Below are 26,160 nucleotides of genomic sequence, written 5' to 3' on the forward strand. Positions count from 1 at the left end.
CAGCATCAGTCAGCGTGTCACAGCATCAGTTTGTAAAGTGTGATAATTGATGGTGAAGTGCATTAAAAGACCTTACTCACGCATGGACACTTGAAAGAAGAGCTACCATCTGACAGAGCTCTGGCTGTGAGGATGCAGCTCGGTCCTGTGGTCAGTCCTCGGCGGTTCAGTGCACGGCCCCTTTAAGATTTAGGATTTGGGAGTGACGCGGATATGAAAGCTAGTTTATCCCTCTTTCCTTCGCTATGAAAAATATTTGGACAAACTAGCGACTGCCAGCCCGAGTTAATTAGCCAATTATGATACTAGTTTACATTATTTGTTGAAGGAACCAAACCCCGGAGTGCGTCGTGGTTACGACTGATTTATCACCTCGGGATTAGAGCTGCTTGCTGGGGCCGTCCTCCCTCCGAGCCGCTGGGATAACTTTGGAGAAGTTCTTTGTATTCGGGATAGTCACACAGCTTGGCCGACAAGCTGAACATGGACTGGGGCACGGAGCTTTGGGTGAGTCCTCCACAGCAGCGACAGCTTAAGAAATCAGGATGGCTGTAATGCGATTTTCTTAGATAGCGTTGAGACAAGTCGGGTAACGCTGATTACATGTCTGAAGACGAAGAAGCGGCGGTGAAGCGTTGCCGCTGTAGCTGCAGCCTTGTGTGGTGCATTCAGGAACGTGTTTCCATTTTCGGACGGTGCTCTTTTTGCGTTAATTAGTTGGAGCAAAAAGTGGGCTAGCTGGAGCTCACTGCCAACATGTTGCTCTTGTTGTTAAGTGAAGCGCAGATACAGTTAATTTTCGACGATTTGACGTTTGGCTTTTGTTGTGATCGTATATATAACGTTGTGTAGTGAAGCATCTACAATACACGAGGCTGTAAAATACATCAGAATTAGTTCCCCTGGTTTCAGACAGAAATCACACACTTAGATAATAATCTAATCAATCATATTAAAAAGTGCTCGACAACTTGGATGACTGGAAAAGCTTAATACCACCTTCTCTTAGCAATAACATTTGATTTCAGGCTGTGAATAGTGTCAGATTATAATTTATTCTGCATAAACAGAGGTGTTGTAAGTGTGCTGAGGTGGGTTGTGCCCAGTGGGATGTATCACTGTTTACAGTCTGGCACTCCTTGCTTCCATAGAGATGAAATAAAATGCTGTCATCCGCCTTGACAACAAGCTTCATCACTGATGAGCAAACAGTGCACTGATTTCAAGAGATCTTGATTTTCCAATTACATTTGGCAGGTTTAACTGTTGGATTGATTGCTTGCTTGCTTGTATAAATTGAAATAACTGCAGTCGATCATTTCCTTGATTAATCAGTTAGTTATTTGGTCTATCAAATGTCAGAAAAAGTTGAAGACGTTCGATCACTTTCGTTTCAAGGTTACTCGTTTTGTCCACAGCTCAAAGATATTCAGTTTGCTGTCCTAGAGGAGAAGAGAAACCAGAAAATATTCACACTTAAGAAGCTAGAATCAGAGAATTTTGACTTTTAGTTCTTAAAAATTACTCAAACTGATTAATTGATTATCTCTTCAGACATTTTTTTTTTTTTTATTAGACTCAGTTGACCAATGTAGTCTTTAAAATGAGCTGTTTTCTAGGTCACAACAAAGAAAGATGCTACAGCCTTTTAACTGTAAGCTACTTCCTGGAGGTAATGTTAACAGTGGTGACACAATCCAGACTCTAAACAAACCCTATTGAAAAAAATCCCACCATGTAACAACAACATGTTACCTTGGTGACTGCCACAGTTTCAGGCCACACATTTGCAAACACCCACTCCTGCACATTCTCGGGGAACCTGAATATGTAAAATGGAGCACCGCAAGGATGAGGATAGGGAGGTTGTGACCTCATTACAGAGTCTCCCCCTGGGCCTCTTCCCCGGTCCCTTTTCCATCCTACGTGCTGGTGCAACAGCCTAATTAGTTTTGCCCTACTTTGATTGAGTCAGAGAAACATCCGCACCCCAGTATTAATCAGAGGCTCTATTGCTGCAGAGGAGTCTTTCCTGAAGTTGATTCACTGGTTGTAGAGGAAACTCTCCACACAAAGCCCGTATTCTTTCTTTTGTCAACATGAAATACCAATCATTTCATTCAAAGTTAAAAAAGTTTTTGAACAGTGTTTATTTGGCCTCACCTGTCTGACTAAACAAAGCCCTGCAGGCATAATTGGTTGTGTTAATGTTTGGTTGGAGAGTCATCCCCTGGGCCAAGTCAGCTCTATGGCATCTGTCCCCTGATTGTCGTTAATCCAATGGCTATTTTAAGGCACAAGTTTGCAGTGTGCAAGATCAGTGTGTCTAGGCATTAGCAGTGATAGTGAGTGCTACCAGGCCAACCCCTTAGAACTACAGTGTGGCAGGTCTGGCTGTGCCAGGGCACTAATTTTCTACAAGACAGGCTGACTCAAGGCTGAAACATCCACCCAAGCCTTGTAGGTTGGTGACTCTCAGTGTGACTCCTTTTAGAAATTATGTGGTATTCGCCTATTGCCAGTTTTCTCTGTGGTATTACTGGAAGTATTGGAAGATGAAGTGTAACAAACACACAAAGGATGCTCGCTAGGGTTAGATAAGACCCTTTTTAGACTTCAGTTTTGAAACATGACGCAGCCTGTCAGTGTTTTATTGCACCTCCTAGCCTAAATCTGTGCCGTTAAAATGGGTTATGGCTGTCCTTGTTTGGAAGTTCTATAATTACCAGGGCAGATCTACAATATCTAGTTTACCAATCAAAATAGTGAAATGAGCGGAGAAGAGAGAGATGCCACTGAATGTTCCTCAGGAATGTGTTACAATACATAAAAGTGGCTCAAAATATCTAAATTATATATGTGAAGGCGTAGAAGGAGGGCCGGAGACGTAATAATAGTCAGGATTCGATCCAGAAACATTTGCCGATCAATTAGATGCACAACTATATAAAGGTTGTCAGGAGCTGTTTCACATCCAAACACTTTATGATTTATGAAAATCAGTTCAGAACAAACCCAGTCTACAGGGGCCTATAAAGATAATTTTCACTGTGGCTGTGGATGGTTATAAATTGCAGTAGCTTGACAGTCGCTGGTGTTTGACGAGACAATGATTATGGCCTTGCAGGCTAGTTTGATGCATTTTAAGACAGTTTTAATGAGTTTAGCTTTTCATCTAATCGCGGCACTTATGTTTTGAATCAAGCAGTCACAGTTAATTAACAGAGATGATCAGATGCTATTTTTCTGCCATTTGTAAAATGACACATAGTTTAGAGTGCATTCAAGGCTCATTTACAGCAATGCTACACTCACTGAACCTGATGATCATGTTAGGAAAATGTCAACATACGACCAACATGTAAGAAAACGCTCAGAAAACAGTAAAAGTTGATGACAATTTAATCTATTGTCCAAAATATTAAATTAAAATTAAAAGTATTTGTGTCTCACTTTTCACTGTGCATTATGAACTCTGCACATTATCATACAAACATGACAACAACTCACTAACCAATTATTCGAAACAAAATTCAATGTAACAAAAAATTCTGATTATTATTTGGTGAACACAAATGCATAGCAAGTCTGTGAAAACCGCTTTGACGCAACAGTTAACCAGCGCTAGCAATGGATGTTGTTTTTTATAAAACAACCATTGATGAGAAAGACGTGGCATTTCAGTGCAAAATATGTCAATATGTAATTTAAACGTGGACATCTAAAAGATAATACAATAAGTTTAACCAACTAGTTGACTAATCATGCACGTCATCATGCAAGTGTTTGTTTTCACACACAGTGAGTGAAGAGCTGGGCTGAAGTCCCTTCAGCTGTGTCGTTAGTTGCTGCTCAGGTCAGTTTCTCAAAACAAACTGATTGTTTTGAAGTTAGTGTTCCCTTTTCCCCGAGACTACTGTAGGAGTGATGCATTTGATAAGTGACAGATACACCATGTGTAGCCTGATAACATTCTTGTAAAGTCAATAATACTCCCAACAGTTTCACAATTTGTCATCAAACCGCAAACAAAACAAAATATATTATTCTGGGGAAAATAGTCAGGCTCCATTCACTTGGCTAATTCAGTCTTTCATAATCCTGGGAAAGGTTTTTAAAAATGTTATTATGCGATTAGAGCAAGAAGCTGCGGGACAACAGTTCAGTAAATGTGTTCTCTTTTCCCTGCTGTGACGCTGTAGACTCAACAACGGGTGAAAAACAGTTGCTTTGCCACCACACTGGGGCACAACATTGCTGACAGCATAAGTGCTTGGACATGGTATAAATATAAAGACTTAAATCATGCTTTTATAGATATGACTCTTACAATTTTTAGAGAAAAGGTGACAGGACATTGACTGACAGTCCCAAAAACATCTGTTTATTATAGCTATGATGATTTGACTTTGACACGAAGGACAGCTGTGATGCAGTGCATTTCTTACATTAATGCAGAAGTGTTCAATTGTCTTGCATATCTTACCTGACTAAGTCTAGTTGACATCATTAGTTATGCATTACGTGGGTGTCTTGTATATGGAAGTGTCAGTATCGGTTGAATTTTCCTGCGATCACTTAGTGTGGCAGTCAAAATACCAGTTTGGGGACGTCCCCAATATCTAACCTACAAAGATGCTACACCCACAACAGCTTGCCCAACAGTTTTGTGATCCTGCAATTAATCTTCACAGTAGTTGTTGACCTATTTTTCATACACTGCCTCAGAGTGATCAGCGGTCCAGAAAGTGAATATGCAAATAATAGACTCATCTATGCAAAACACCTGTATCAATAGATGTGTGTGATGTAAAACTTTCCCTTTCTGCTATCAAAACCTTTCCATAATATAATGCATAAACTCATCTCAGTCATGCAATTGGCAATCTATAATTAAGACCTTAAAAATCAGAGGTTTCAGCCTCCCCAGGTACCCTGATGCAAAGTTTGACCATTAATCTGTAACTGCACTTCCACATGGTATAACTTTACTCTCCAGTTGTTCAGGCTTGGCCGCTACATTATAGAACATTTCAGGCTTAGCCTTCTGTTGATGTGGTGATGTTTTACTGGATGCAGACAACTACTGCTCATCTGTAAATGATTCATAAATGAATAAACTCACTTTTCACACTTTGAGAAGGCTACATTCAAGCCACTTGGTTGTGTTACTACTATTACACTATACGATCCTCTATGATTTCCACTTGTAAGTCAAACACAGGGCAATTATTTTCCACGACTAAGAAGAAAATCCGTTGTTAACACAAGCAACTTAGGAAATTGGAAAATCTGTAGTTGCAATTTGTCTGTATTGACCATCATTACTTTTGCTCCTGTAATTAATGATGCTCAATTAAACCCCTAACACCGCCTATTGGCTAGATGTTGTTGCGGTGATGGATTGCAGGCCTCCGTCTTTAACCTCGTTCTGTGATTAGGCTTAACGTGGTCTCATTCATTTGGGGGTCTGTCTCTTTTGTTTTACCTGAGGGGCAGGAAGGGTACAGAAGAACGTGGCCCAACTCGTCAGGAATCCTCTTTCAACGCGCCCCCTCCTCAATACCAAAGTCAGCAGTAGAGAAAAAGCTTGGGGGAATTGTTTTGATTGTAGAGTGAGAGAGGAGAAGATTGGCTTGGATATCATCTCTCTTTTAACAGACTTGTCTGAGCTTGAAGGTGTCAAGAAGTGTTCTGCCAAATAAGGCACAAAAGAGGAACATGATACACCTCCTTCATACTCTAGAATATCAAAAGGAAAAGTCAGCAAATTTAGTTGTGCTGTGCCAGGGGATTTCAACTTTGAAACTAGGAATGAAATGGGTCAAAGAGCTACATTAATAAGGACTCTGTGAAGCTCATTTAATAGAATTCACTGCTCTCAAGATTACTATTCTGAAACATTTCACTCCACACAGGATATGCATCAGAAGAGCACCTCCTTTTCCTGCCTGCGACCCCTGTTATGACCCTGTGTCCTTTAAACAACATGGGTGCCCTGTGATTTAAAGCTAGCCGGAAGTTTAGAGACCATTGCCAGGATTTCGCACACATGTGGAGAGCATTCGTGGAATCCAACGTGCAGGAACAAAAGTCGATGTGCTTAGATTATTACCCTCAGTTCAAGATTAATTCAGATGACCTCCGATTCAACCAGAGGAGAATCCGAGTTATTACCCAGGAGTTAACACGTGTTCCATTTCCTGCAGAGTGTTGGCTTAATATCTTTTCCTTATTTGTCTCTCATGCTCCTTTCTCCAGGACCAGTATGACACAATTGAGAAGCATACACAGTCTGGCCTGGAGCTGGTGGAGAAGTATGTGAAATTTGTGAAGGAGAGGACAGAGATTGAGCAAAACTATGCCAAACAACTGAGGTAGGCCTCGCTTTTTTGTCATTGTTCTCCAGCACTGTCTGCCTGAAATGCCCAACACAGCTTGTGTCAGCTTGTGTGTGTGTGTGTTTGCATGTTGAAAGAGTGTTTGTGGGGTCTTATGACTACTTTGGGACAGAATCTAACTTGTTTCTGAAACACTGGCCTCATTCTCCAGCTGCAGTGTGCTCGCTCTCTCCCTCTTTCTCTCTTCATCCATGGTGCTCCCTCTCCCAGTTGTGTCCCACTCGGCAGGCCCCACATCTGGTGGAGTGCTGAGCTTTGCTACAGAGGAGAGGAAGTGGGAGCAGACTGGCACATGATAGACAGGATGTGGTCAGAAGGAGAGTAAAAGGAGGAAGAATGGCTATTTACATAAGTTCATAGTGGACTGATGTTTTTAATCCAATTGAATAAAACAGTCAGTGGTTGCATAAGAATAGTTTTTAATTTAGCAAGCTTTCTTTAACTCCATTTTTTTCTTTGTCTAACCATTTGTTTTGATGCACTTTCACTGTCCACAGGAACCTTTCCAAGAAATATAACCTAAAACGAAGCAGCAAAGATGAACCAGAGTGCAGGTGAGCTATTGTGGGTTTTGTTGCAAAGCCTTTCTTCAAAGAGAACTTGTAGGTTATTGAATTTTCCATCTGAATTCAGTCTTTTACTGAACTAAGACAAGCTTAATTGCCTCATTAACTCATCGTAAAAACACCCTTCACTTAAACTCGACGTAAACAAAATAAAGTCACAAAAACAGTCTTGTTTTGTCTTTCAACGATTGCCTCTGGTTTGATCAAAATAAATCCTCAATTCACTGAGTAAAATGTGAAAACATTACGGCTTTACATGCCGTTTTCGCCCACTGCTGTTGCCTGACTCCCTCTTGCTCCTCTCCCACCCTGTCCTCCCATGCCCGAGTTCATAGTCCTTGTTAGGGTCTACTGAATCCCTAACATCAAACCAACATCTGCTGGTCTCAGATGCCATGTCTGGTCCCAGTAAGCTGCGTTTACTGGGAGGCAGCAGTTACACTGAGCCCCATTGGCTGTGGTGACTTCCCCCCGTGATTCGAGGTTGTGGTCTAGGCAGACTCCTGTTAGTGATTGGGGCCAGTTAGCTGCACAGCTAATAGAGCTACTTGCTAATGGCAGCTAGCCACAGCAATGAGTATAGTGGTCAGCAGTTAGAGGTTATGAAGCCCCTTATATTTCTTTTAAATTACAGCTTTTAAAGAATGACATTTTAGCTGCAATACAGTGTCAGCTAAAATTGTGCTTACTGGGTCACAAATAAAACTGCCCTTTGAATAATATCCTGTTTCAAACTAACAGGAATTATTTGTCATTAGTGTCAGTGGTGTTGCAGTGTGGGGCCGCGGTTGGAACCATGTAAATGCCCCAAGAAGGAAGCAGGAATAAGGAAGTCATGAGCTTCTCATTATGACTTGGCCCACTGCTGCCTGCTCTTTGAGCCTGTGTATGTATCATCTTATCAGTGGGTCCCATCACTGTGTTCTCATCTCTCCACCCTTTCCTTTCTCCACCTCTTAAATGGTAGGTTTTCCAGCTACCAGTCTTTTTTGGAAATCCTAAATGAGATGAACGACTACGCTGGGCAGAGGGAGCTAATTGCAGAGAACATGATGATGAGCATTTGCATCGACCTCACCAAGTACCTGCAAGAACTCAAGCAGGAACGAAAGACGGTGAGCTTGACATGGAACGGATCAGTGGTGCATTGTGTCATACTGGTTGTAGTCCATCTTTGGACCAAAATATATTGAAATTGGCATGTTTCCACAGGTAAAATGGTATGTTTGAGACAAGTCGTTTTGCTTCAAACACAGCGTTCAGGCTCCTTAAAAGGCAACTTGTTAAAGTTTTCCCACAGCCTACTTGTCTGCCCTTTAATACACCTTCATCTGTAGCTTGTTAACTATGTTGTAATGGGGTTTTGGGCCATTTCTGCTTTAATTTGCTACAGTGTAAGTAGTTTAACTGTTTACTTGATCCCACTTCAAGCTCCCTAAAACGTAGAACATTGGAAAACAGTGAGAAAGAATGACAATCCCAATATCCTTTTGCCTAAAGTGACTTCATCAAATCCGATTAAGAATCAGCTTTATTGGAAAGGTATGTAGAGACATACAAGGAATTTGACTCTGGTTTAAACATAACAGCCAAGAACAAGAAATAAAGGTAAAGAAAAGGGAGAACTTTTATGTAGATAAATGCAAGGTTTTCTCCTATTAACTGTTCAAAATCCAATAATAATCCATGTATTATAATGTAAAACCGAGAAAAGCAACATTCTCTCGGTTTTAGAACCTGGATCCTTCAAATGTCTTGCATTTACTTGATAGTTGACTTAAATGATTGGTCACCTATCATAGTCCAGTAATCAACTAACTGTTGCAACTCTAGCATGTATATACTCGTATTTGCCTGCAAGGTGGGAGGAGAACAGAGGGAGATTTAAAGGAGGAGTGGAGATCTCACTGTTTGGGCAGGAAGGAAGCCTTACTTAGTGTCTCCAGGGGGAGGTACGGTCTGAGCGGTGGTGTGCTATTTCTCAATGAGGAATGCATTGGCTATGTCCCACTGGATTGCAGAACACTGCAGCCGTGTACAGGCTCTCACTGCAGACGTGATGTCTCATGCAAGACACACTGGTATTTGTTTTCTTGTCTGTTATGTTTTGTGGCTTTTGGAGGTCATTGTTTATTCTGTGTCTGCCCCTGCACATGGCTGTCTCTGTCTGTGTCATCTGACCCGCCTGCCCTCCTCTCACTCCGTCTATTTTTATGAATGTCTGCAGTATCTGATGGAGGCCAAGAAGGCCCAGCAGAGTTTGGAGAGCACCTACAAGCAGCTCGACAGTGTAAGTCTAAAGGAGGTGTCTGTCATTCTTGATGTTTTAGGATTACATTATGTATTGTGCTAGTCAAAGCTGTTAGATGTTTTGTGTTGGGTTCGTTATGAGAGAAGGGCGATAAATTCCCTGTAAGGAAATGGCTGCACATTGAGTGTGGTTGGTCAGGTGTATATATTTGTTTAAAAACAGATTGAGTTGAATTGAGTTCCCCATTTTAGACTCCCATCATCAATCCAAGATCTTTTTAGTTATGATAGGAGATGATTTGGTCCCAATGCCCCCAGCCTCCTGTATCCATCTTTTTCAGAAAGACATTGAAAAATGCTCTGCTCAAAATAGTAGAACCTCCTCATATTTCGTTCAGGCAATGGCCTCACTGAGCTGAACTGAAAACAGTCTTTATCTCTTCATCTTTCTTTTCGTTTTGCACACCAGAGTAAAAAGCGCTTTGAGAGGGAATGGAGAGAAGCGGAGCGTGCAGCACAGTATGCAGAGAAGACTGATCAAGACATCAATGCCACAAAGGCGGACGTTGAAAAAGTAACAAAGGGGGGAAAAAAAAATCTACATTTTAAGGACCATTGACCATGATCCATGATACATTATGAAAAGTAGAATCGGATGCACTTGGTTAACCTGTTTGCACTGTGTGTGGTTTTAGGCCAAACAGCAAGCTCATATGAGAGCGCACGTAGCGGAGGAGTGTAAGAACGACTACGCTGCTCAGCTTCAGAAGTACAACAAGGAGCAGAACCAGTTCTATTTTAATGATATGCCGCTCATTTTCAATGTAAGTGAAGTACCTATAGCAACATGACATCAGTGTGTATTTGAGCTTTTGACATATAGTATGGTACAGAGGTAGCTGCTATTAGTTTGACAAAATATTGTATTATTGATAGACTGTTGTAAGACTTTTAAAATAATAGATGATTTTTGTGGTATATTGTAATGCTAAATAATCATGTTAGTTAGTTAGAGATTAAACTTCAGGTCATATGTAGCCCTTTTATCTTACATGCACCATGGAACATTTGCATGTAGCTAATCAACACTGACATTTTTGATTTTTACAAAACAAAAATCACACTCCTATTGAGTCAAAAGCTGGGGATGAACTCTTCAAGTCCACCTGTTCACGTTTGAAACTTTCATCAGAGCATTAAAGAGCCCCTTCACACACATTAAGCCATACATGACATGGTTGTTGCGGCAAAAAATTCCCTCTCCCTCATTAACATTTCCAAATAATATGAATATGTGAATATTTTTCATTAAACAAGTTTAACTGCTGGACACAAGACGTCTCCTACTTCACTGTAAATTCTATTCTTAGCGTATGTGCCGTGGAGGTTTCAGGTTTCCACATCTCACTTACTGTACGTGTGCTGAATATTTGACCAGGATCAGCTTCCAAACTATTTGTGACAAATCATGCTCGTAGGGCCGTCTCTTAAAATCAGATTATCAGTGAGCACATTGAAAATTTACACTTTGACCAATCAATGTGAAAACAGCCTTCCAGTGTCAAACTCTGCACGTACATCATTCTACACAGTGAAGCTCCAAACAATCAACTGTAGGAACGAGAACATGTTTGTGACTGGAGGGGGACTTTAATAGCCTATACTTTAAAATCATAAATAACTAAATGTCTTGCTTGATCCAGAGATACAAACTATATTTTGGGCTATGTATTAGAATGTATCTCTGAGCAGATGTACTTATTTATTTTGTGTTTGTGTTAACTGTTGTATGTTTATTAGAAATTGCAGGACCTGGATGAGAGGCGAGTACAGAAGTTGGCGCAAGGATACATCTTGTTCTCAGACACAGAGAAGCATGTGATGCCTATCATTGGCAAGTGCCTGGAAGGCATTACTAAAGCCGGCACTAATGTTAATGAGAGGAATGTGAGTTGGTCGCAGAAATGCTAAATGGATTTTGATATGCAGCTCGCTTGATTTAACTGTACATCTGTTTGAAAACAACTATTGATTGCTCTTATCTATAATTTTATCTAATGTAGGACTCCATGGTTGTAATAGAGCAGAGCAAATCAGGCTTTGAGCGACCCGGGGATTTGGAGTTTGAGGACTACAGTCAGGGCATCAACAGAGCCTCATCCGACAGCAGCCTGGGCACGCCTAAAGGCCCCATGGACCTGCTGGGAAAGAACAGGAGCAAAAACTTTTGGCTTTTCAGCAAAAGGAGTAAGGTAGGACATGCCACACTCGCAGAGCAAGTTAGGCTAATTTAGCCTGATAACATGACCTCACACTAAAAGAGAAACGAACACACTAGCACCACCTCCATGATCAACCGCAGCAGAGATGAAAATACGCAGGTGGGCAGTGTGTGGTTCCTTGTGCAGAAATGTTAGTGTTAGAGCCGCAGAGCCAGCAGTCAGAGCCAGGAAATCCCCTCTACAGAGAGCACTCATGACGGATCTGTGGTTGTTGCTACATACACACACTCACACACACGTATACACATCCTTCTCATCTATGGTAACGCATGAACCTCTTTCGTTGTATTATACATGAACTCACACACACCCCAACACTTCTAGAACAGGTCCTTTGCATGAATCTGTCCCTGGCTGTGAGTGAATAAACCTTGCCCCCTCCCATCCTCCTGCCCACACCACCTCCCTCTCTCAGCAGCGTGGTTTCCAATAGGTCAACTGGCAGTCAGCATTCTGCTGTGCTTGTGCTTTCATCAGCACGGGGCCCAAACAACATTGAATTTTCCTCTACAGGCATCCACAAACACACTGCTTCCATTATACTGGCCAGAACATAGCATTATGTCTCTCATCACAATAAAATCTTTGTGCAAACAATCGGGATGACACCAGGTTTGCCAGGTCAGAAAAATTGGGTCACGTCCAACCTCATATTTATGCTTTGGATGTTAACATTATTGTATTTGGTCTTGAGAATCTCATGGATCTCAAAGGAACACTCTTTGCTGAGGTCCAAAATTGAACTGGTGATGTGAGTAGCTGACCACTAACCAGCTAACGGTCCCCCTCCTCCTGTCTCAGCACTAAATGGTCCCTTCTCTCCTCCTTGCAGTGTTTGCTTGTTCAGCGCCTCTCTTCTCTCTGCATGTCTTACTGGCTGTGCTCTGCTGTGCACTCCTCCTGCTCTGTGTATGTGTGTGGCACACTGCTCTGTGTCATCAGTCATGCTCTCCCAATTACAACTGTAGCAGTATGAATAGGAGGCTGACTATACTGGCCTGACTGAGCTTTTGGTTTATGTCTGGCCCTGTAGCATTCCCATTCTTAACTGCTCTCCTGTACTTAGACTCCCATAACTCTCGAGAAAAGTAGCACCTACCCAGTAGATGTTCACATAATAACAGTGCTGTACTTCCAGCTCTCAGTATTCACACCAGGGACCTTGTTGTAGGGCTTTTTAGACTGTTGAAGACTAGAAGACATCCTCCTCCTGTGTAATTTAGCTAATAGATCCCACCCCTGCCTTCCCACAGTTACTGCAGTTCACTTCAGGCATGTTTTCAAGATACCCTCTTTCCAAGAGGTCAGACAGGGCATTCATGAAGCCTCCACACATCTAGGCTATATGCACAACTGTGGTAATGAAGCAGGCTATTTATAACAACTGCACTGATGTATGAATTGGTATTTTATCTATGTAGGTCAGACACAGATAGCACAGGTTGAACTGTGAACATGAGTTTTCACACAGAATCCTAACGATTGGGTTGGCATATTTGTCTCAAGCAAAGTCTTTTTTTCATAGTTTGTCATTTATGAACTGACCATGTTCACTGTAGACACCAGCCATCAATTATATTGTTGAATTGTGATGTTAGTGGCTGGTCTACCAACAGTAGCTCTTCAATACAGTCAAGTTTTACAGCAAACAATTTGGGTAATAAGTTCAACATTTATCATTTCCATTTCCAAGTAAGTAATTTAGATAAGTGGGTCGTGATTGGATGCCCCATTGAATTAGCTGTTTACTTGTGCATTTGCAGTGTCATGGTATCTCAACAATGAGGCTGAAGTAAAATATCAAAAAGAAGGGGTGGGCAACCTGACAATTTTAGATCTAGGTCAATCTGGAAGGTGTTTACAATCTACTTTTCAGGTGAATCATAGAGATTGTAGTATATAAGTGTCACACAATGAGTTTTTAAGTGGTTATAAAACACCGTGTGACCTGCATAAGCAAATGAGACCAACATTGAGAAGATTGGCTATTTCAGTTGAGTTATTCGTAATGGTTGTCACTGGGCTGGATTCTTAAAATGAAAAACTGGTTTTATGATGGAGTGCTGAGGATTAATTTATGGCACAACAATAAATACTTCTATAATGCTAGAAGACAGCAGAACAGATGGCTTGTAATGTGATTTTTTTAATGTTGACCTTGCTACCGACCTATATTTTGCTGTTTGTTTATTATTATGAAGACACAACTTTAGCTTTACTCAACAAAATTAGTTCTATAGAACAGCTAAATCTGTTAGCTGTAGTATTACATAATATATAACGTAATATATTACATAGGTGTATGAAAGGTAATGTTACCCAAAGAAAGTTGAGTTTGTTTCAGCACAGTCATATTACAGTTATTAATCTTACTTTATTCTGCAGCCTTTCTTTCACTTGCTTCCAAAACAAATGGAGACACCAGCCAGATCAATATCTTAGGCGGTGATGGTGCTCTTGTCCACAGGGGCCACAAAATGTAATGTTCATTGTAGCTGCTTTAAAGATTAAGGCGATTAAGATTGTGGAATGCGATTGTGATTAAATAGGCCAGGATATTATTTATGATTTATTTACTAGATCGCCCACCCCTTTTCATAACCAATGATGGGTAAATAGAAAAAAGAGCCAGGGTATTAAAAAATAAAAATAATCTTCAGACTTGGTTTAGTCCCTCTGGTCTGCCCCAGTTCCACACTGAGGCGCACTCAACCCTTCAACATGGCTTGAGTTTGTCAGCAGGTGTTGTGCTGCTGTGGCACTGGTGTGGGAACGAGTTTCTCGCTGTCTTATTTTTGTATCTTTATTTTTAATGTTTGTGTTGATGCGAGCCAAAAAGTCCGATGTGTGTTTGTGCTTTCATGCTGTCTGGGCTCGTGTGCTGGGTTTGCTCCAGTGTTGTCTTCCTGGCTTTGTGGTGTGCTGATGGTGTCTTTTTCTTTCCCTTTTCACCTTGTTGTTTTTGTCTTCCCTCCTCTCCCCCCATCCTGTACACCATACTCTGCCTGCATACCTCATGCTCGGGTGCTGGTACTTTGGTCTCGCCCCACCCCAGCTCTCTCCCTCCACGCTCCCACCTTTCTCCACACCCCCTGCCCCCTCGCCCGCTAACGGACCCCCTTCCCCCAAGTTTGGCCGGGACCCTCTGTCGTACTGTTTGAAGGAGATCAATAAGACAGTCAAACCCAGAATATCTTCCTTCCGGACGCTCAGGAGATCGGTGAGTCACCAGAGGAAAAGGTTTGGGTGGCAGGAGACCTCCTCTCATCAGGGCTTGCACATCATCCTGTCCCTGCTTCAGAAAGACGGACTGAATTCCTCAGATAAATAACATTTTTCAGTACTTAAACATGTAGCATAGATCTTACTGCTCACAGTGGCTTTCTTGCTATTTTTAATATTTATACATGTAAGAAACATCTTTTTAAGTGTTAAAAGCAAGAACCACTTTTCAGGATATTATGAGATGTGTCTGCAAACGCGCTGTTTCTTCTTCCCTCAGAAGTTTACTCCAGAGAGGATCACGGTAATATGGACAACAAAGCTGGTGTGGGGTCTCATTTGTGTGACACAAAAGTGGCCACCTCTCCATTACAAAATCTCATTATAATAATAATTTTCCCTTCACATAACTCTGCTGGAGTTTCCGTGCTCAGCCAACTGAACACAGATCATATTATGTGGCAAAAGCTTTGTCCTCTTGAGTTTGTATTAGAGAGGTGGCCACCTGGTGGTGGAACAGGGGAGAAATGCTTGGTAGCACAAGAGCAATCTGAGCAAGTCCGAGCCCAATTTTGAAATGGCTTTAATCATCTCGGCACTTTCCTGGGTCACCTTTTCCATCCAAGATTTTATTTATTGAACTTGTAGTTCAAGAAAACTGTACTCAATATAAAGTAATTATATAACATTTTATTTGTTGGTCCGTGGGTGGTGGCTTTGGGTTCAGCTCACTGTGTTACATTAGCTGGCATTACATTACTTTCAGCCCAATAAATGTTTATTTACAATGTTTAAGTTTGTCCAATCTTCATTACCAACACGTCGGAGCTGTCTACATCCTCTCATCCAATTAGATGACTGCAGAGATTAATTAGACTAATGATCACCTTAAATGTATATCGGTCAAAAAATAGTTTTAAGGAGATTATAAAGATACAAAAAGACTGACTATGATAATAGCAATACATCTTAAGTAACATCAATGTCATCTTACGGCTCTCCAACAGTCAAACAGTAGAAAAAAGTAGAAGACATACATTCCTCAGTAAAAAGATGACTTGGTACTTGCTTGAGGCTTGGACCAAATGACTTGAATCACATGTCTGTCTCACAGTGTTATCATCCATTCAATGAAAAATTCAACACAGATGCTAAATTGGGACCAATTTGTCAAAGAGCATACATTAAATCAATCTACCCCCAAATGGCACTAAATAGTGACAGGTGAAGGATGTGTATTGCATAAATAAACAGAATAATTAATAATCCATCAGTTGATTTCTTCAGTGACATCCATGTAATTAAAGTAGTCAAGAAAAAATCTATAGGCTAGAAATTAAATGGTGTATAAGACCAATAGACTTAATCAATGCATACATTCTAATCAAACCAACACTGTAAGGGATATAAGAAAAAGTGAATCGATGAACATATTAATACAAGCAACAGGTAAACTAGGAGTAACAGAAGATTTAAAAGTAATGTTTTGTCAGTTAAAAATGGTCACTTCAGCTGAACTCAACCACAGGTTTGGTGTTCCTCCTGAGGCGTTTCTCTCACCAAGGTTACTGTGGTTATGAAACTGTTCAGTGTGAGACAAAGTTCAGTGTTAACCCGCCCTTCCTCTAAAATCCTGCAGCCTGCGGTGACGGAGGACTTCGCTCATCTTCCACCAGAGCAGCGCAGGAAGAGGTTACAACAGAAACTAGAGGAAATTTGCAAAGAATTGCAAAAAGAAGTGGATCAGAGGTGTGTGTTTGTGTGTCTATCTGGGTATCGTTCTGCGTATTAATAACTTACTCTGTCAGAAGTGGGTGTGCTGATATAATATTCATGCAGTGCACATGAGTGTGTAGAGCTCTGCGGTGTCTGTGTAAGTGTTTGTATTGTTTACTCAGCCCTGAGCTCTGCAGGGAACCAATTTCTACTGAAAGTCACTTTCCCCTTTCCTCCCTTGTTCCTCTCCCGCTCTCTCTTCTCTCCTCAGCGAGGCCCTGGGGAAGATGAAAGATGTTTATGAGAAAAATCCTCAAATGGGAGACCCTGCTAGTCTCGCATCCCAAATCAGCCAGACAACCCAGAATATAGAGCGGCTCAGAGGAGAGCTCAACAAGTATGAGGTAATCCCGACCCCCTGTTGTTTATATGAGGTTACCATTGAACATTATAAGGTGTTCCAGACCCTCAGAAGTTAATTCAAACATACTATGAAGTAAGACAATCCTCTAACGATACACCGCGATGTCTGTCTAACTGAAGAATACAAATACTCCAAAGTGTGTCTGCCTTACATGCATCATCTCATCGTAAACTCTAACCTGTTTTCTCTCCTTTTCTTTTTGACCCTCTTATGTAGACTTGGCTGGCTGAGGCAGGAGGTCGAGGGGACACATTGCGCTACAAAACTCACACGTTTAACAACAATGGAGCTCATGATGTACACAGGTAAATCCTAGCAATAGACGGTGTGTTTTTGTGCGCAGTGATGTGTTGTCTGCTCTGCTCAGGAAACCTTTGTTTTTCTCTCGCAGCCCCGACGGAGCTCACTCCGATGAAAGCACTCCCGATCCCTCCCAGGCCATCTACGCTGAGTTTGATGATGACTTTGAGGACGAGGAACTAACTGCTCCTATTGGGAAATGCACAGCCATGTACAACTTCCCTGGTATGTCACAGGCTGTTTCAGCTGCCTGCATTACTCCCCATTCCTGAAGAGCACAGTGTGTATAATGAGGCGTGTAGCGAGTCAGTCTGTTGGCTAGGACGTGTGAAGAATTGTCCTTGATCAAATGTCATGATGAAAGGGGATCAGTTTTCTCTCAACTTCAGCGATCCCCCTGGAAATCAGTGACCTTCCTATAATGTGACTTGTGAAGTATCTCTAGTACTGCTGGTATATTGATGATGTTATCAAGGTCAGGAACTTATGGCTGGAGGAGTGTTTTTCTTTTTTTTTTTCTTCACAACTTCTGTGAAAGCTAGTGGTTATTGGGTGACATTCAGCAGTAACAGATGCAGGGAGTGTATTTTTAAGTTTATGTCAATTTGTGGATGAACATATTTTTCAAATTTCAAGTAGCTTGCCTTTTAATCAGCAATTACTACATGTAGCGTCTGGCAATATAACTTTGTAGAAACTATTCGGCAGTGTCTGAGTGATGCTTAAGGAAGAAAATATTTCTCCGACATGTAAAAGGAGCAGGGCACAGATGCTTTGTGGCTTTACTTGAATATAACAACCTTTTTTTGCTCCAAACTTTCTCTGTAATGACTCATTTTAAACATCACTACAGCTGTTAAGCGTATTATGAGCCATCATCAAATTTCATCCAAGTTTCATGGAAATCCATTCAGTGTTTTTTGTGTAATCCTGCTGACAAACCAACAGACAATCAGTCAAACAGGCACAGGTAAACATAACCTCCTTGGCAGAGGTAATTATGGACAAGGCAGATTTGCATGGGATTAAGATCACAGACAAGCTCTGTAATTACTCAAAATTAATAGAGGTCCCCAGGGAACACTAGTCCAGTGCAAATGTGGCTATAAAGGAGTAAAGAAACCAGAAAGTATTCACATGTAAGAAGCTGGAATCAGCTTTTTCCTCCCCTTAAAGCAACTAATCAGTTAATTGTCAGAGCTCTATGTTCTGACTCAATGTCAAAGTAGTCTCGCATGCATCTTCCGAAGTGATGCTCTCTAACATTGTGTCTCTTTCAGGTGCTAGTGAAGGTACCATCGCTATGCAGGAGGGGGAGGTGCTGGCCGTGGTAGAGGAGGACAAAGGTGACGGCTGGACCCGTGTCCGTAGGAGCAACGGGGATGAAGGATACATACCTACATCTTATGTCACCATCTCCTTAAACGAATGACAGACGAGAGAAAAAAGAGAAGAAGAAATGATCACTTCGCCAAACTGTATAGAGTTCTTCCAATGGGACCAATCAAAAAGGAGCCACAGCACTATCGGCAGGACAACTGGTGTATCCGAAGGGGATCCAAATAAGTTGCTTTGATTTCTTGAGAGAGGTGCCTGAAATGGGCAGAGGAATGGTGCTAACAGTATGTTCCTCATGGCTTACATTACATTATTGTAATCCCAGTAACCCAAGCCACCTGAACCACAAGGTTGTTCTACTTCTTGATATCATGTTAAGATGATTTTTTGGTTTCGGTTAAAAAGTGTTGCATGGGTCATCATGGTACGAGTGCTTGCCTTGTTCCACTGCCTAATAAGGAATTACCTTCTGAATGTGAGAGGAAGAAGAAGAGACGGCGAGGAAGATGAGTGCTGCTGCCAATGATTACACTGAGTGTTAATACCAGTAATTCTTGTTTACCTTTTTTTGAAAACTGACCCACGACAGTCCACTCCACTGCTCAACCTACAACATATGACCTATTGCAGTTCTCATTTACTAGCACTTGTGAAGATGTATGGCACCGTCACTTTGCTCATGGTTGGACTTGATGTCTTGAATGTCCCCAGGGGATGAGTGAGGTTTGGGGGAGATTGCTTCACTTTCAGCTCTCTCGTCATGCACACGACCGTACAAACACTTCAGTGTTCAGACAATCACATCCATATCACCATTTCTTTCAGACTATAAGCAATAACAAGGATATAGCTGTTGTTTTCTAATAGTTACAACCTGAGAATTGTACTAAAAATAATTTATTACGAACGTGTATGTTCTATAAATAAACTTTTCAAGTTTGACAGAAGTTGTACGTTGTATTCAGGATGTTCTCACGTTGTTCTTTTCCCCTTGCACACTAGTGGACAGTCTGTAGCCACAAAAGGGAGTAAATAATGCACACAGAGCGTGCTACATTAAGACTATTGTATTTATGTAATAAATAATATATATTTTAGCTATCACAACACCACTATTGTCTTATTGGCTTTTTAACCATTCAAATAAAGATTGTAAGAGAGAACTAAAGTCTCTAATTATGTTGCTAATAATGTTTGGATTTACTTCACATTTTCTCAAGTTGATCCACATTGTGTGATTTTTTTTTTTTTTTTTAAGTTGTCATGGAGCCAGCAGGAAGCAGTAACTGCTCATGTGTCTTTGGTGCCTTTCTGGTTAAAAGCATTGTGTATATACCATTTTTTTTTTGCATGTAAGACATTTGTTTTTTTCCAAGACTTAATAAATGTAAAACACATTTCAAAGTTAGAAGTGGTTTTGTCATTTCTGGACAAATAAATATTTTAAACAAAAATGGTGTCTGTTGGTCCAGTAAAACTTCTCGATGTATTTTGTGGATTTGAGGCCTTTAAAGTTATTCAAGTTAGACGTTCGAGAGCTTTGACAGCCATCAAGAGATTTGTCCCAATAATGACCCAATAAATCTTCTGCTCCCCATGACAGATTTGTAAATACTTGTCAGTCTCTCAGCTGAAGCTGGAAACTGGGGAACTCTAATCTTTGGTTTCACTGGGATAGAAATGGGACAGTGGGTAGATGGAAGATTATAGGTTTTGAAGATAAAGACAGTTTACATTCTAATGAAGTATGACTCGTATTTAAAATCTTCCAAATCCTCTATCTCACATGTGAAGGATTTCTAGTTTCACAAATGCTGACTGAGCTGTTGTGTGCACACAAATAACATGGATTCTGAAGGGCATTTCCGACATTTAGCAGACAAAATCAACTATTGTATCTTTAAAACATCCTCTCAAAAACGTGAATGTTGCTTTAGAATCCATAATGAGACTTTGTAAACAGAAAACTCTTGTATTTTCATTAATCAGTGTGCTGCATTGTTTCAGGGGAGAAAGTTTCTAATAATTTTGCGTCTGAAGACAAAATTTCAGTCTACATTTATTTAATAAAAAGAGGAACAGAGCACAATTCCTCCATGGGGCCCAGAATGTATTGAGCACATGCAGCTCATTCTCAGTAGGTGGCACTGTTGCATCATTTCTTAGGCGAGTGGCACAAATCTGCCAAATACCCTCTCTGCATAATTATGTTTTCAATATAGGCCAGGCATTTGCATACGTGATTAAATTGCACTGGCTTCAAAACCATACTGTTTATAATGACTAATTAAATAACCCCAAATTAGCATCCGCCCCACTTTCATAGTCACCTTATTCACAGCAGCAGACAAGTGAAGAGGAAGACAATGAAAGAGAACTTGGTCAAACACAAGGTTGAAACTGAATTATTCCGTCACATTTCTCATGAAAATTAAAAACCACAAGGGAGAAATGGTGGAGCTCTGCACAGCTACGGGAGCATCCAACGGGGGCGTGCTGTGGCACTGACTGACTGTTCAGATGACTGAGGAAATAGATCATCATTTGTATGCAAAGCCTTTAGTCTCAAGATGCGTTAAAGGTCAGCTTTTCAATAAGGCTGCTGGACCCGTCCAATCCTGCGCCTGGGAGACAAGACTGCATCCTGGCACCTTAGCTCAGCCATTTAAAGGGAAATCCACACTGAAAATCATACAACAGAGGCTACAGTACTGGCCACACTCCAATCAGCTGCGACAACACCTGTTGTAACATCATGACTGGGTTGTAGACAGAAAAGCAACATGTTTGGTGGTTTAAACCCACACAGAGAGGCACCAAAGCTATTTGTCAATCATGGAAGATTGGAAGAGATGGGGTAATTTCACTTTGGCTGTCACAGTCTACCTGTTATCAACATGTTTTTTTCTCAACTGATGGCAGGGATTAGACTGGAGATGCAGTGGTTTGGAGCTACTGAAGTATAGGTACCATTTTTGTACAAGACAGAATTTACAAGATCACACCTTTATCTTTTCTCCAGCGCTTACATGGGATTAAGATGTTTCATATGGTCAGAGTGTCACTCTAAATTACCTTTGCTTCACTAAACTATTTGAGTAGTCCATCAAGCTAAAATAGAATAATAATGACTTTCTCCTCGTGTGAGAAAAAGATAAAGAACACACATTAACTTAGGCACTTATGGCTTTTTGTGAATTAGCATGAATACTCATTATGAGAACAGTGGGATGAAATAAGCCACTTTTCCTTTTAGTCAAAGAGCGCAAATGAAAGCATATTTCAAACAGTAATGGATATGCTTAGTTTTTCTATGCAAATAAAAACACGTTCTGTAACCTTGAATATAAAGTTACGTTACGCACCACTTTAGGGTCAGAGGATGAGCTTGGTTTAACTGTAGAAATGTGAGGCTGGAATTAGTGACTCTTCCATGAAAGCATGCGATGATTCATCGCTTGTGGATTAACTGTGACTGACACGTCTCCAACAACAGATATAAACCTGGATGTTGGACATCAGGGGGTGTTGATGTCGAGTAGCGTAAAACTTTAATGTCCCAGATGGGCAATTTGCTTACAGACTGTCCAACACAAATACAATACATCATTCACAAACGCAGCAGAGGACCCATCGATCATAGAAGTTTATGGTTTGTTTAAAAGCCAATAACAAATAGAACAATGGACCATCTATATCTATTAGTGCTGCGTTTGGGGAGACTAAAACTCAGCCCTGATGAAAGCATCTTAAACTCTGTTGTTGTGTTGTTGAAGGTCCAGACCTGAAGTCTCACCTCATTCAGGTACTGCAGGTCATTAAGGGTCGCACCAGTAATTTTACTTGATGAATCTTGATGATTTTTACCTTTTCCTATTTTTCAGACTAAGACTGCCAACCAGATAATCATATAATAGAAAAGGACAGACTCAATAATAGAAGAATAAAATATTTTCATCACATACATTGGCACTGAGGCTCTTAAATGCCCCTGTGGAGGAGGTGACATTGAACTGTTTCGGATCCATTCACAGGGTACTCTTGCACCAAGAGGTCTGGATGAGGACTTTTAATATCAGACCAACAAAAATGACGATGTATGCTGATCATCTGTGGTCATTATGGTGCTGTTGGTGGATTTTGACGCTGTCCATAATGTTCTGGGCTGCTCTTTGTGATTTATATTCCTTCGTCTGTCCATGACATTTTTGCCATTTATTTTTTAAGTTCCTCATGAACTGTATATGCATGTTGCTCCTCTCTCTAATGAATATTTGACGGCTGGATATTTTCAATTCTTTTTCCCCTTAATTTTTTTTTAGGGACATCCTATTTAGAATTAAGAAGGGCCCATACTGAAGTTATGACGACTACTAGCCTGCTGTTATTCTTGTGAGCTGTGAGGAGCTTATATATATTCTTGTATATTATGTTTATATTACAACTACATTTCAAGAAGAGTATTAGCTCGCTAAGAAAATGCCTTTAAGGGAGCCATTGTGTGCAGACCAAAACTTCCAACAACAAAATCCTTATAAAGAACAACTGTGGGTTTGCCTATCTGCATATAGCATCTGTATTTGCTCCCCTAATCAAACACGGTGCAGGGGCAGAGAGAAGGGTCCTCCTCTGAAAATCAATAAACATTTCTTTGGTCTCAGCCATGTTTATTTGGAGTAAACACTCAAGGACTGGGCCATGATCTTGCTTCTAACTCAAGACTCACACTTACCCAAGAACAAATCTTGATCCATGATTGCCCCTTGCACTCACTTGTATATAAAATGACGAAATGAGGTGAAAACACATGAGCACAAATGTGCATGGTGCCACAGTTTCAGAAAATCGCATTAATGGTGCTCACCTTCTCTGACCTAATTTCAAGGCTCTTCGAATTGTCACTATGGCTGATCTGCTAATGAGCAACAACCAGATGATCATTAGCAATCCTTCTAGGTCAGTTGAATATTATGATAATCTTGACATAAAAACTGTTCTGTAAACAACCATCCTCTGGCAAGGATTCTGTGTCTTTATCTGTAAGTGATGTATCATGCCCGTTTTACCATGGCGGCTGCTGCTATTACAAAATAAGCAATTATTTCTCTGCCTACTGCACCACAGGTGATTAAAGATTTAAGAACTTGATCTTTCAGCAGTTGCTGCGGGAAAAAGACAGAGATGGAGGGAAACCTTTAAGCTTTTCATCAGCTCTGTGTGGTCTAACAGCATACAAGATCACTTTGCCATTAAACCACTCGAAAAGACAATTCACAAGATTATTAGGACAATCACTGAATAATTAATAATTCAGGTGCAGAGCTTGTGTAACACAAAGGCTGTGTGAATTCATGAATAAACAACTAACTTTTGCAACTGCTTTGGAAAGTCTTTTCATGCAACTTTATTGTAGATTTATAAATAAAAGTCCCTCAGATTAATCACTGCCTCATGTTCATTCCTGCAGCACAGCTTGAGGCCAGTTTTATGTCTGTTAGTACTTCTGTCTTCTCACTGCCATTCTGCTGCAGCCTGTTCCCGCCACATTGGTGGCATTCTGCAAATGTGAATCCAAAGAGCCCGTTATCAGCTTCACCAATCAAAAGTATTTTTATTACCACCCCCAAACCTGCAACAGTAATGCAACGCTACCACAGGCTGTAACATCATCACTCAGACATGAATGATTAAAATGAGAGATAATCCCTTAAATAATGATCAGTGTAATATTGAGTCGTCTAATTATCTGACTGAGACTACACAAAATCCCAAATTGATTTAAATGTTCACATTATAGTCAAATTTAACAAATCCCAACAGAGGCGATTAGCTCCGTCTTTTTAAGCATTAAATTTGCATCAGTGTGCTGTGGTCCTTCACAGAAACAATCCCCAGTCTCTCGGTTGATATTTGGCTTCACATGCAAGACAAGCAGATGTAAAATTGAAAAATGCCCCATTCATTTCCAACCCAATTGCCATAATAATTGTTGGCATTGTATGTTTGTGCAAACCATGGAAACTTGCTTCTCCTGGGTACCAGCGAGACTATCGCAGCCCTGCTTACCATCATTCCGTTCTACTTGTAAGTATAAAACAGACATTCACAGTGTCCTTGGTTTACAGAAACATGTGCCAACATTTCATCCAGGCGACTGGGCTGTAATTTCACCTTTCTCCTTGGCGAAAATGGCAAGAACACAGAGGGAAAGGCATCTGTTTTTGTTTTCACATCACTGTTTTTGACAAGTACTGAACACAGGAAGGTTGGACTCAAGCGCACAACACAGACATAGGCCAGTAAATTAAAAAAATCAGGTGGGTACACAGAGAGGCAGGCAGTCAGGCAAACAATTCAAAAGGGCCAGGCAAAGGCAGGCTCAAAAAACATGTGCAAGGATTTAAAAACCAGGATCACTAACACCAGGAAAAAGCTGACACAAGGAACAAAGGCAGACTGGCACAGAGGACTGGGAGCGCACAGACTAAATACACAGGGGAGGCAGGGATAATTGGACACAGGTGAAACACATCAGGATGGGGCAGACGATCACACAGGTGGGAAACATCTAGGGGCAGGAAGTGTGTATCTGAAACAAGACGAGAGAAATACAAAATACAACAGGAAGTAAAGCAAAAAAACAAAAAAAACAAACAACACATGCAGGACGAGACATGACAGTTTTCATTTGTCATTTTTATTTATTGAGTTAAAATTGTGAAGGTTAAGGTAAGTGGTCGGGGTAGGGTTAGGGTTTTTGTGATTAAGGTTAAGGAAAGAATCTCCGAAATTTCTTTCCATGAGAATCATTTTGTGGGTTTGTGGGTTCTTGATGCAGAAAATAGACCAAATCATAGAACATTTTGTTATTTAAAAGACTGCAGATTATATTGTTATCTTGCTTGATAAAAAGGAATATCGCACTGCTCTCCTTGTTAATCTGTTTGGAAACTTTTTTTTCATGTGAATTTATTTGTCTGGTTTAACTAATGTCTTTATCTAAATAAATCCCCTAAAATATGCAGTTACTCAAGATCACAATTTAATTATTGTGTCATCTCGAGGTAACAAAGCTTGTTTTCTTGTGAAGTTCATTTATCTCATTATCTCAGTTTAACAGGTTTTGTTATCTTGAGATTAACTTGTGATCTTGAGCTAATGACATTAAAAAACAATGGCACCTGCAGCCATTCTTGGCTTCCTTACTTAAAGCAACATTATGTAACATTTTTACCTTAAAATACGAGCTTCAAAAACATTTTGGTGGTACAGTGTCTTGTAATAGGGTAAGTGGTGTCTCTGGGGCTAGTCTCAGGCACTTGGCCCCCCTATCACTTGTTATGTGGTATGTTACTTCAGTGAGAGGGCAGGATCACAGTGTTACATACATGTTTACTTCAACATACAAGTTTTCAAGACATAATGTTGTTATGAAGTAATGAGTTTTGTATGTCTGACAAATTGTTACGGACCTGGGATTTGTATGCACGGCAGCGGTGTTGCATTCAATATTCCAAAGCACATCTTTTTTCACTCTCTAACTCAGGAGATAGCTTTTAAAATCACCAGTGAGATGAAAAATGTAAAAGTCAGATGATAATTTCGAAGATCAGAAGGCACCAGCATACCAGTGTTTTCATTTAACTATTTGCTATTCACTG

The 26,160-nt window shown here is 40.6% G+C and overlaps 1 protein-coding gene across 4 annotated transcripts; it reads left to right on the forward strand.

The window, feature by feature from the left end:
- The first annotated feature begins 156 nt into the window (after positions 1–156).
- On the forward strand, positions 157–19,947 carry trip10a (thyroid hormone receptor interactor 10a). 4 transcript variants are annotated; one of them, XM_084372632.1, is made up of 15 exons: positions 157–507; positions 6,262–6,377; positions 6,899–6,955; positions 7,935–8,082; positions 9,195–9,257; positions 9,687–9,791; positions 9,913–10,041; positions 11,018–11,164; positions 11,281–11,469; positions 14,555–14,719; positions 16,361–16,470; positions 16,709–16,841; positions 17,078–17,166; positions 17,253–17,386; positions 18,442–19,947. In XM_084372632.1, the coding sequence occupies exons 1-15, from the start codon at positions 484–486 to the stop codon at positions 18,591–18,593; spliced, it is 1,761 nt and encodes a 586-aa protein (XP_084228758.1). In that variant the 5' UTR covers positions 157–483; the 3' UTR covers positions 18,594–19,947. The 4 variants fall into 4 exon arrangements, with proteins under 4 accessions (XP_084228758.1, XP_084228759.1, XP_084228760.1 ...); XM_084372633.1 differs by lacking the exon at positions 14,555–14,719 and adding an exon at positions 15,002–15,025; XM_084372634.1 differs by lacking the exon at positions 14,555–14,719 and adding an exon at positions 15,005–15,025.
- Positions 19,948–26,160: the final 6,213 nt, after the last annotated feature.

This window comes from Pagrus pagrus, assembly GCF_965226575.1.
Source record: "Pagrus pagrus genome assembly, chromosome: 13".
Taxonomy (NCBI): Eukaryota; Metazoa; Chordata; class Actinopteri; order Spariformes; family Sparidae; genus Pagrus; species Pagrus pagrus.